This window comes from Pseudophryne corroboree, chromosome 1 (genome assembly GCF_028390025.1).
Source record: "Pseudophryne corroboree isolate aPseCor3 chromosome 1, aPseCor3.hap2, whole genome shotgun sequence".
NCBI lineage: Eukaryota > Metazoa > Chordata > Amphibia > Anura > Myobatrachidae > Pseudophryne > Pseudophryne corroboree.
Window position 1 is genome coordinate 177,307,444 of NC_086444.1, and position 13,064 is coordinate 177,320,507.

The 13,064-nt window shown below is 45.2% G+C and overlaps 1 protein-coding gene across 4 annotated transcripts in view; it reads right to left on the reverse strand.

Moving 5' to 3' along the window:
* Positions 1 to 13,064, reverse strand: part of SSBP2 (single stranded DNA binding protein 2) — a 385,422-nt gene that overhangs the window by 20,945 nt on the left and 351,413 nt on the right. For all 4 annotated transcript variants that reach the window (XM_063963929.1, XM_063963930.1, XM_063963931.1 and 1 more), the window contains 3 exons: positions 11,712 to 11,782; positions 3,647 to 3,714; positions 1,522 to 1,570 (listed from right to left, as the gene is read on the reverse strand). In XM_063963929.1, coding sequence (XP_063819999.1) covers positions 1,522 to 1,570; positions 3,647 to 3,714; positions 11,712 to 11,782 — 188 coding nt within the window. The remainder of the gene's footprint in view (positions 1 to 1,521; positions 1,571 to 3,646; positions 3,715 to 11,711; positions 11,783 to 13,064) is intronic.

Here is a 13,064-nt window from a genome sequence, read left to right on the forward strand (position 1 = left end):
TTTAGAGAATATAGGCTCTCATTCAGAGTTGTTCGCTCGTTATTTTTTTTTCGCATCGCAGCGATTTTCCGCTAACTGCGCATGCGCAATGTTCGCACTGCGGCTGCGCCAAGTAAATTTGCTAAGAAGTTTGGTATTTTACTCACGGCATTACAAGGTTTTTACTTCGTTCTGGTGATCGGAGTGTGATTGACAGGAAGTGGGTGTTTCTGGGCGGAAATTGGCCGTTTTATGGGTGTGTGTGAAGAAACGCTGCCGTTTCTGGGAAAAACGCGGGAGTGGCTGGAGAAACGGGGGAGTCTCTGGGCGAACGCTGGGTGTGTTTGTGACGTCAAACCAGGAACGACAAGCACTGAACTGATCGCACTGGAAGAGTAAGTCTCGAGCTACTCAGAAACTGCACAGAAAAATCTTTTCGCAATATTGCGAATCTTTCGTTCGCAATTCTGCTAAGCTAAGATTCACTCCCAGAGGGCGGCGGCTTAGCATGTGCACTGCTGCAAAAAGCGGCTTGCGAGCGAACAACTCGGAATGAGGGCCATTACCATGACAAAAACTATACCCCCACCTGGAAAGCAGAAAACACCCACTATAGGCAGTATTCAACTAGTGTCGGTTCCTCTCCGATGGAGAGGACCCAACACTTCAGTATTTAATTTGCGGGCATTTCCGACAGGTTTAGCCTGTTTTCGACAATGCCGATCCAATTTTTTTTGAAGTTGAATCCACATTATCAAAAACGGGCTAAAAACCTGTCGAAAATGCCCGCAAATTCACCGGAATATGTGGATCCGCGGATAATCTGCCGATCCATGTGTATTCCGACAAATCAGAATATCCGAAAAGTCGGAAAAACTACAAATGACTTGAATAGGTCGACTCCAGATTCGACCTAAAATAGTCGGAAAAAGACGAAATCTGCTTTTTCCCCCAGACTTGTTGGATTAATTGAATAGACCCCTAAATGTGTCTCTTCTACCACAATTCCGCATTTAAATGATACTGCCCTGAAAAATCTGAACACGTAACAGAGAGCCCTTTATCGGTTCAACATATCCCATTGGCTAAACTCTTCTGCACCATCTTGGCTTAAGATCCACGTGCACCATGCAAAACTAGGTACTTGCGCTGAAGTAGTCACATGACGTCAAAGAGCATTTGGTCTGCGGTGCTATGGTTCTTAAGTGACCTTTATTATGTGCATAGGTAACCTGTGATGTGTACTAGCACTGCTACTCCCCACGGGAGTGAGGGCTCATTTCGGAAACGCCACTAAGTGTACACTGTAGACTATTTTGTCCATGCACAAGACATTAGAGATAATTATTGCCATCAGCAGCATAATGAAAAGAGTGATCAGCCATTAGTATATAAATGCATTTGCAGCTATTTTATTTGCTTTTTAAACTCTTACCTAAGATAATGAGGTAATACGGCTAGTAGAAAATATATACAGCAGAACGTGCAAAATAAAACAAGCACAAAACCAAGACTTTAATAACAACATAAATGTATACTAACGGAGTTTGCACTGCCAGGGTTAGGCCATGGTCTTCCTCCGCCTGGGCCCCTAGGTAGCAAATAAATAACATAAGATCTTCTACTCATTATCTGACATAATAGCAGGTCATATATGGTTCCACAATCTGCTTCATTCCCACATTAGAACACTTTCCTTTCCCAAGTCAGAGTGTCTGGAAGGCATACATGTACTTTCATAACCTGTCCCACCTTGTCCTTATTCTAGAGGCTATTCATTGGATATAAAACACATGCACTATTTGTATTGCATTATATTTCAGGAACAGGTATATTTAATGTGCGCCAGCAAAAACAGTAACCTACTGTATTGTGGTTATATCAGCAATGTAAAACAATTCTATTGAGTCTGGGGGTTATAAGTACTGAATGAATAAAATGCAAGACAGGGCACCTGATATAAAGGAATATGTCACTATTCACTTACACAACCTTAATCTGAAGTAAATAGGGCTTGTTTTTGAGAATAAAATTAATAGCTAAAAATTATAACACCACCATGCCCTGATTCGATTAGAAAGATCATATAGATAGGTTACCATCCCAAGGAGTAGCAGATACTTTTACTGGCAGCTCTTCACTGTTGGCATAATGGCGTGCCCTGCTCCTGGAGCACATGCACTGCTGCAGGGGCAAGGACAAACAGTGTAAAGGCCACGCACGGCTTTAACACAGCGCATGGCCTATGGCAGAAATACTAGACTCCCTAGGTTATGACTTTCCTTCCACGGTTTTAGCACCAACACAACACTTGGCAAAACTTATGTTGCCTACAGGAGTTCCCCAGTCATCCAAAGATTATTTTGTTCAAAATTAAGGGGGGAATTCCATTAGCCGTGGTAATTTACCATGGGACTATTAGTCTCCGAAGTGAGCCCACGGGTTGCATTTATCTGGGATTTTTTGTTAAATTGTCTGAACAGATGCAAAAAATAAATCCCAGATACCTAGGGAATTACTGGGTGCCACAACCCTGTTAATGCACAAATCTGGGAACTTTCACGAATTCTGTGTGTTAACGCCCATTAACATGTTCAATAACAGGTATTAAAAAGGAACTTGGGTGAAAAGAAGCTGGTATTGGATAGCCTCAGATGATAAAGCCCAAGGCTACCACACTTTTTCATCCCTTTGAAAACTTAATGGGGTTACTGAATTCAGCCTTAAGTGTAAGTTTAGAGGAAAATATTACGTTTTCTCACACTTGTCACAAAATGTTATGAATCTTCAAAGCATGGGTTTATACAGACAAAATTAGATTGTAAGATGTTTGCGGCAGGGTTCTTATTAAATTTGTCTCAGGTTATGCTTATAATGTAACCTATGTTTGTTTTACATCCCCACTGTAAAATCACTTTATAGAGAATACTAAGAACAATATAAATCGTGGATGAATATTTAAATTAGTAATAAACATTAAAGATAAAATAAATGATACTACCCAATATCATACATGTAACTGTCCAATTCTGCAGTCGTGTTGTGAATGTATGTGGGGAACAGGAGACTCAGATGATCTAACAGAGTGGTTCTCAAACTGGGTGCCGTGGCACCCTGGGGTGCCTTGGGACACTTGCAGGCGTGCCTTGGATTGGTGGTCCAGGACCAATTCAAATTATTTATGGTCAAAACAAGTGCTGGTGATTGTCAAATCAGAAAATATGTGGACAAACAGAAGCAAATCTTGTCCCTCACCACACAAATGAACCTAAGGATGACATTTAAACACAATTTACTTAATTTAAGATTTCTTTCTAAATTTCTTAATAAGAAACAATTGGCCCAGGGGAGCCATAAAAAATTCTGATAATCTAGGCTGCCATGCTTCAAAAAAGTTTGGGAACCACTGATCTAGCATGATCTGACCTTCTTACATCCTTTTCAGCTGACCTAAAAATCCCAGGTTTTTGCACATGAACGTGCATCAACCTAGGGTTTTGGCAGTGGAAAAATGTCTATCACGGGTCTGACCCAGCTCCCCGACCCAGTTCTTTACCAAGGTAGGGCTGAGGACCCAGGAATTTACCGAGTGAAAGACCCAGGAATATCCCAGGTCGCAGTGGAAAAGGGGTATGAGTAAAACAGCGTTACACACTTGAGCACTTACATGTTCATTCCAGGCATCCCAGGGCCACCAAGGGCATTTAGTGGCGGTCGCATCCCTCCTCCGTAACTCTGCAATGATAACCAAGGGTCAGACTACCACAAAACAAAAAAACAAAACCAAAGAGGAAAGGAGAAAGAAAGGAGAGCACATTAATGACATGCCTGTAAATGTCAGCTGACAGTGCCTTAATATACACAATACACAGCAAAGCAGCGCTGTATTCAGACAGCATGGGGCTCTCTCATCGTAATGTACCAGTTACTATGTGATTTCTTGCAAGCAACAACTATTTGGTATTCATAGAATCAGCCACAGCAGTTACTATGGTGGAACCCATGAAATATCATCCAGAGGGCACCAAGGTTTAGTAAAACTAGGAAGCACCCTAAGGGGTATATTCAATTGACGTCAAAAGCTGTCGTCTGTCGAAAAGACGGCAGTTTTCGACTTTTTTAGGTCGGAAGGGGTTCAATGTATTCAACAAGTCGAGGAATTTGACTTGTCGAAAAGCACGTGGATCATCGGAATAGCTGCTGATCCACGTGGTTGTTGTCGAAAACGGGTCGGTTTTGGCCCCCTTTTCGACCATCTCACTTCGACTTTAAAAAAAAAAGTCTAAGTGAGTGGGATGCGGGAGCAGTGACGGGGAGAGCCGCGGGCAGCCAGATGGGGAGAGCAGGAGGAAGTCACAGCAGCGGCCACCCGGCTCCAGCAAATGAGACCTCGTTTGCTGGAGCAAGGTGGACGCTGCCGTGAGCGGCGGCTGCGATGCGGGGCCCGTGGAGAGGAGGGACAGGGAGAGACAGACATACGAGGGGGGGAGACCCGCGCTACAGCAGCGGCTATATAGCTGCTGCTGTATCGCTGCTCTCCCCCGTCTACCCACGGCTCTCCCCCCCTCCTGCATCTCAATTCGACTTTTTTTAAAGTCGAATTGATAATGCATTGAATAGCCCAGGTCGGATCCATTCCGACAAATGTATGTCGGAATGGATCCGACTTCAATTGAATATACCCCTATGTCCCATCAATCTGTCTAACTCTTTAATGACTGAGGCCACGGACTACCAATTTCCCAAAGTGGGAACTGAAAGGTATTGTTCATTCATGGACAAACTCCCTAAAACCTGCCTAACCTTCAACACCGTGTTACCAAAAGAAGGGAAATTGGTCATACCGCAAGGTGCTTACTCTCACTGCTGCTAGCCAAGCACCAGCAATGGAATACTACTGAAAGGACTATCCTGGCCAAGCCAGGATCCTGGCCAAGACAGGATCCTGGCCAAGACTATCCTGGTCATCTCTCGGCTAAGCGTCCTGTATTGCATTTGTGCTATATATATATATATATATATATATTCACATGAGTGGCTTACAGTGTATGTGTCACCATTAGTACAGAATGTGTGTAAGTACAGCCAATCTCACGGTCACAAACTTGCTCCCCTCCAGCTGTCTGGGGGCAGATAGTAGCTAGCACAGGACGCTGCATCTATATGCCCCTTCCAACTTATACATTAAAGATAACAATCTTCATATCTCCTAAACACACAAATCATCTGATTAATCACTGTATGTCAATCTGGACAGCTGTATGTATACACAGGGGTATATTCAATTAATGTCGGATCCGGTCCGACGGAAAGGATCCGACATCTCAGTATTCAATGAGCCGCCAAATCTGACAGGATTTGGCCGTTCCAGACAATGCCAATCAGACTTATTGAAAGTGGGATTGACATTGACGGAAACGGGGCTAAAATCACATTTGGCCACGCTTCCGACAAAACACGTGAATCCGCGGCTATTCTGCCGATCCACGCGTTTTCGGACAAGTCAGAATTGCCGACTTGTCGGAAACATGGCAGGGGGATTACATAGGTCAGAACAGTTTCCGACCTAAAAAAGTCGGAAACTGACGTGGGGTTGAATACCACCCCATAGTGGGTACCATAGTAACACAGATATGTACAGTTTGGACTGTTTTTACATAAACCCTCTCGCTACCATTGACATGAAGCATGTCATTGAGGTCCAGACAAGAAAATTATATATGCTCTTCTAAAAAATAAGAATTTACTTACCGATAATTCTATTTCTCATAGTCCGTAGTGGATGCTGGGGACTCCGTCAGGACCATGGGGAATAGCGGCTCCGCAGGAGACAGGGCACAAAAGCAAGCTTTTAGGATCACATGGTGTGTACTGGCTCCTCCCCCTATGACCCTCCTCCAAGCCTCAGTTAGGTACTGTGCCCGGACGAGCGTACACAATAAGGAAGGATCTTGAATCCCGGGTAAGACTCATACCAGCCACACCAATCACACCGTACAACTTGTGATCTGAACCCAGTTAACAGTATGATAACAAAGAAGTAGCCTCTTAAAAAAGATGGCTCACAACAATAATAACCCGATTTTTGTAACAAGAACTATGTACAAGTATTGCAGACAATCCGCACTTGGGATGGGCGCCCAGCATCCACTACGGACTATGAGAAATAGAATTATCGGTAAGTAAATTCTTATTTTCTCTAACGTCCTAGTGGATGCTGGGGACTCCGTCAGGACCATGGGGATTATACCAAAGCTCCCAAACGGGCGGAAGAGTGCGGATGACTCTGCAGCACCGAATGAGAGAACTCCAAGTCCTCTTTAGCCAGAGTATCAAATTTGTAAAATTTTACAAACGTGTTCTCCCCTGACCACGTAGCTGCTCGGCAAAGTTGTAATGCCGAGACCCCTCGGGCAGCCGCCCAAGATGAGCCCACCTTCCTTGTGGAGTGGGCTTTTACAGTTTTAGGCTGTGGCAGGCCTGCCACAGAATGTGCAAGTTGAATTGTGCTACAGATCCAACGAGCAATCGTCTGCTTAGACGCAGGAGCACCCATCTTGTTGGGTGCATACAAGATAAACAACGAGTCAGATTTTCTGACTCCAGCTGTCCTTGAAATATATATTTTCAATGCTCTGACAACGTCCAGTAACTTGGAGTCCTCCAAGTCGCTAGTAGCCGCAGGCACCACAATAGGCTGGTTCAAGTGAAAAGCCGAAACCACCTTAGGGAGAAAATGAGGACGTGTCCGCAGTTCTGCCCTGTCCGAATGGAAAATCAGATATGGGCTTTTGTACGATAAAGCCGCCAACTCTGAAACTCTTCTGGCTGAAGCCAGGGCCAGTAGCATGGTTACTTTCCATGTAAGATACTTCAAATCTACCGATTTGAGAGGCTCAAACCAATGAGATTTGAGAAAATCCAAAACTACGTTTAGATCCCACGGTGCCACTGGAGGCACAATTGGGGGTTGTATATGTAATACACCCTTGACAAAAGTTTGTACTTCAGGCACTGAAGCCAATTCTTTCTGGAAGAAGATTGATAAGGCCGAAATTTGAACTTTAATAGAGCCCAATTTGAGACCCATAGACAATCCTGCCTGCAGGAAATGTAGGAATCGACCCAATTGAAATTCTTCCGTTGGGGCCTTCTTGGCCTCACACCACGCAACATATTTTCTCCAAATGCGGTGATAATGTTGTGCGGTCACTTCCTTCCTAGCTTTTATCAAGGTAGGAATAACTTCCTCTGGAATGCCCTTTTCTTCTAGAATCCGGCGTTCAACCGCCATGCCGTCAAACGCAGTCGCGGTAAGTCTTGGAACATACAAGGTCCCTGCTGAAGCAGATCCCTTCTTAGAGGTAGAGGCCACGGATCTTCCGTGAGCATCTCTTGAAGTTCCGGATACCAAGTTCTTCTTGGCCAATCCGGAGCCACTAGTATTGTTCTTACTCCCCTTTTCCGTATAATTCTCAGTACCTTTGGTATGAGAGGCAGAGGAGGGAACACATACACTGACTGGTACACCCACGGTGTTACCAGAGCGTCCACAGCTATTGCCTGAGGGTCTCTTGACCTGGCGCAATATCTGTCCAGTTTTTTGTTGAGGCGAGACGCCATCATGTCCACCTTTGGTTTTTCCCAATGGTTCACAATCATGTGGAAAACTTCCTGATGAAGTCCCCACTCTCCCGGGTGAAGGTCGTGTCTGCTGAGGAAGTCTGCTTCCCAGTTGTCCACTCCCGGGATGAACACTGCTGACAGTGCTATGACATGATTTTCCGCCCAGCGAAGAATCCTTGCAGCTTCTGTCATTGCTCTTCTGCTTCTCGTGCCGCCCTGTCTGTTTACGTGGGCGACTGCCGTGATGTTGTCCGACTGGATCAACACCGGCTGACCCTGAAGCAGCGGTTTCGCCAAGCTTAGAGCATTGTAGATCGCTCTTAGCTCCAGTATATTTATGTGAAGAGACGTCTCCAGGTTTGACCATACCCCCTGGAAGTTTCTTCCCTGTGTGACTGCTCCCCAGCCCCGTAGGCTGGCATCCGTAGTCACCAGGACCCAGTCCTGTATGCCGAACCTGCGGCCCTCTAGCAGATGGGCACTCTGCAACCACCACAGAAGAGACAACCTTGTTCTTGGTGACAGTGTTATCCGCTGATGCATGTGCAGATGCGATCCGGACCATTTGTCCAGCAGATCCCACTGAAATATTCGTGCATGGAATCTGCCGAATGGAATTGCTTCGTAAGAAGCCACCATCTTTCCCAGGACTCTTGTGCATTGATGTACTGACACACTTCCTGGTTTTAGGAGGTTCCTGACAAGTTCGGATAACTCCCTTGCTTTCTCCTCCGGGAGAAACACCTTTTTCTGAACCGTGTCCAGAATCATTCCCAGGAACAGCAGACGTGTTGTCGGGGACAATTGAGATTTTGGAAGATTCAAAATCCACCCGTGTTGTTGAAGCACTACTTAGGTTAGTGCTACACCGACTTCCAGCTGTTCTCTGGACTTTGCCCTTATCAGGAGATCGTCCAAGTAAGGGATAATTAATACGCCTTTTCTTCGTAGAAGAACCATCATTTCGGTCATTACCTTGGTAAAGACCCGAGGTGCCGTGGACAAACCAAACGGCAGCGTTTGAAACTGATAATGACAGTCTTGTATCACGAACCTGAGATACCCTTGGTGTGACGGGTAAATTGGGACATGCAGATAAGCATCTTTTATGTCCAGGGACACCATGAAGTCCCCTTCTTCCAGATTCGCTATCACTGCTCTTAGTGACTCCATCTTGAACTTGAATTTCTGTATGTACAGGTTCAAGGATTTCAGATTTAGAATAGGTCTTACCGAACCGTCCGGCTTCGGTACCACAAATAGTGTGGAATAATACCCCTTTCCCTGTTGTAGGAGGGGTACCTTGACTATCACCTGCTGAGAATACAGCTTGTGAATGGCTTCCAATACCGTCGCCCTTTCTGAGGGAGACGTTGGTAAAGCAGACTTTAGGAAACGGCGAGGGGGAGACCTTTCTAATTCCAACATGTAACCCTGAGATACTATCTGCAGGATCCACGGGTCCACCTGTGAGCGAGCCCACTGATTGCTGAAAATCTTTAGTCGACCCCCCACCGCTCCTGAGTCTGCTTGTAAAGCCCCAGCGTCATGCTGATGGCTTTGTAGAACCCGGGGCGGGCTTCTGGTCCTGGGCAGGGGCTGCTTGCTGCCCTCTCTTACCCTTTCCTCTGCCTCGGGGCAGATAAGACTGTCCTTTTGCCCGCTTGTTTTTATAGGAGCGAAAGGACTGCGGCTGAAAAGACGGTGTCTTTTTCTGTTGGGAGGGGGTCTGAGGTAAAAAAGTGGATTTGCCGGCAGTTGCCGTGGCCACCAGATCCGATAGACCGACCCCAAATAATTCCTCTCCTTTATATGGCAATACTTCCATATGCCTTTTGGAATCCGCATCACCTGACCACTGTCGTGTCCATAAACTTCTTCTGGCAGATATGGACATCGCACTTACTCTCGATGCCAGAGTGCAAACATCCCTCTGAGCATCTCGCATATAAAGAAACGCATCCTTTAATTGCTCTAAAGTCAATAAAATACTGTCCCTATCCAGGGTATCAATATTTTCAGTCAGGGAATCCAACCACACTACCCCAGCACTGCACATCCAGGCTGAGGCTATTGCTGGTCGGAGTATAACACCAGAATGTGTGTATATACTCTTCAGTGTAGTTTCCAGCCTCCTATCTGCTGGATCCTTGAGGGCGGCCGTATCAGGAGACGGCAACGCCACTTGTTTTGATAAACGTGTGAGCGCTTTATCCACCCTAGGGGGTGTTTCCCAGCGCGCCCTAACCTCTGGTGGGAAAGGGTATAATGCCAATAACTTCTTTGAAATTAGCAGTTTTCTATCGGGGTTAACCCACGCTTCATCACACACGTCATTCAATTCCTCTGATTCTGGAAAAGCTACAGGTAGTTTTTTCACCCCCCACATAATACCCCTTTTTGAGGTACCTGCAGTATCAGAGATCTGCAAAGCCTCCTTCATTGCCGTGATCATATAACGTGTGGCCCTATTGGAAAATACGTTTGTTTCTTCACCGTCAACACTAGATTCATCTGTGTCGGTACCTGTGTCGACTGACTGAGGTAAGGGACGTTTTACAGCCCCTGACGGTGTCTGAGACGCCTGAGCAGGTACTAACTGGTTTTCCGGCCGTCTCATTTCGTCAACTGACTTTTGTAATGTACTAACATTATCACGTAATTCCATAACTAAAGCCATCCATTCCGGTGTCGACTCCCTAGGGGGTGACATCACCATTACCGGCAATTGCTCCGCCTCCATACCAACATCGTCCTCATACATGTCGACACACACGTACCGACACACAGCAGACACACAGGGAATGCTCTTATCGAAGACAGGACCCCACTAGCCCTTTGGGGAGACAGAGGGAGAGTTTGCCAGCACACACCAAAAGCGCTATAAATGTATATAAACAACCCTAAAAGGTGTTGTTTCTGCTATATGCGCTTTAAATATATAAATATCGCCAAAATGTGCCCCCCCTCTCTTTGTTACCCTGTTTCTGTAGTGCAGTGCAGGGGAGAGTCCTGGGAGCCTTCCTCACAGCGGAGCTGAGCAGGAAAATGGCGCTGTGTGCTGAGGAGAATAAGCCCCGCCCCCTTTTCGGCTGGCTTTTCTCCCGGGTTTTGAGGTATCTGGCCTGAGTTAAATACATACATATAGCCTCAATGGCTATATGTGATGTATTCCTTTGCCATAAGAAGGTATTAAATATTGCTGCCCAGGGCGCCCCCAGCAGCGCCCTGCACCCTCCGTGACCGTTCAGTGTGAAGTGTGTAGCAACAATGGCGCACAGCTGCAGTGCTGTGCGCTACCTTCATGAAGGCTGAAGAGCCTTCTGCCGCCTGTTTCCGGACCCTCGATCTTCAGCATCTGTAAGGGGGATCGGCGGCGCGGCTCCGGGACGAACCCCAGGGTGACCTGTGTTCCGACTCCCTCTGAAGCTATGTCCAGTAGCCTAAGACTCCAATCCATCCTGCACGCAGGTGAGTTGAAAATCTCTCCCCTAAGTCCCTCGATGCAGTGAGCCTGTTGCCAGCAGGACTCACTGAAAATAAAAAACCTAAAAACTTTTTCTAAGCAGCTCTTTAGGAGAGCCACCTAGATTGCACCCTGCTCGGACGGGCACAAAAACCTAACTGAGGCTTGGAGGAGGGTCATAGGGGGAGGAGCCAGTACACACCATGGGATCCTAAAAGCTTGCTTTTGTGTCCTGTCTCCTGCGGAGCCGCTATTCCCCATGGTCCTGACGGAGTCCCCAGCATCCACTAGGACGTTAGAGAAACATTGTTGCAGAGTCTCAGCACATGATTGGATAGCAATACAGATATCAAAATTGGGCACTGAAGTCTTGAACGTACAGTTTTGAGAACTTTAAAATGCTCTATGCACAAACAGTGGTTACCAAATATAACTAGGCTTGATATCAGTAATAATAATAATAATAATAATAATAAAAAAAAAAAAAATGTCAATTAGGGACATCCCCTAAGAAATACAGTTTTTCAACTGCCAGAGACTACTCTGAGGCTTGCAGAGCATTACAGAACTTGTAGCTTAACATATGCAAACAAATCTACCCCCATTTATCTATTATAGTTACAGCAAATAAACTACATACCTGCGGGCCAAGAGGGACCATTCCCCTGGGGCCACTCATTCTCTGCATTGGCCCTCCCATGTTTGGATGTCCTAAAAAGGTAAAAACATTATTAAAAAGATTGTTATAATCCACCAACACGTGAATTATAATAAAACAACTAATTTGTCTTAATATTAGTCTGATCCCTCTTATAAGAAAAGTGTAAGCTATAGGGCATGTTATATTTCCATTGTATATGGAAGTAGGGAAGGTCATCTTGCAGTATGCAGCAGAGCCAGGACCTTGGATGGTGATAGCTCCTCTGCGTTAACACTACAGCCAAGTAAAGTACTGTCCTAGGATTGCTTGGAAACCCTTCATCATAGAAAAGTTGCCTTGTGATAAAAGTTGGAAAGCCCGAGGTGCTACTGTGCATGAACCAGAGATTACTGAAAATCTCAAGGATGACACTTTGCATTGCAATACATTACCCTTACAGTTAATTATCGTATGAGGCACTTAACTTGTTCTTTGGCACTTGGATTTTACAGTGGGTGGGGCATTGGTACAGCCAATACCCTAAATACCTCCATGGCTCTCCCATTGTGACGGCATAACCTCTAGGGAAAGGAACCTAGATTAAAAGGATCCCCACCACCCAACTATGGAGGTCTTAAGAATTATGTCCATAAGAATCTCTTGACCATGGAGGTCAGAGATAAAGAGGCCCCTCTCCTTTGGTAGAAAACCCAAGTGACTGCTTTAAAAATAATAATGGCTTAGTGTGCCTTAAAAATGTGTTTGTGAATAGATTCTTTCAGACTATCAGTGAAGTATCCGTTATCATCAATATGTTTTCTGTCTTTAGTCATTGCTCTGTGTGCAGTATATGAATCATGTAACAATTTACTGTTCTGAGATCAAACAACCAACAGTATATTTAATAATGTTTCTGCACATGGCACAAGTGTTTATGCTCTGGTCCAGTGTTGGGGATCTGTAGATGTGTAGGCAAGAAAAAGTACAGGGGTATAAGCAATTGGAACAGTCTCCAGCAAGAGCTGAAACAACCATTGCGCAAACTGCTTTGGATTAAGTAGCAGTATTCATGTAAGGAAATGTAGTTTCATGACTTTTCTTCCAAAACATATGTTATTGGTAATCAAGTAACTGATCATCTTAGTGATTACAAATGCTATTGGTAATCAAGTAACTGCTAGCCTTAGTGATGAAAGCAAGGTGCAGATATACATTGAATTGAACTTTTGCAGCCATTGACAAAGGGGACATGGGACAGAGGGAAAACATTTAAAAAATGAGTAAAGGGGGGAAAAGTGTTTAAGATAATGTTGATACTTGACTACGGATCATTTTGTCATTTGTGAGTATTAC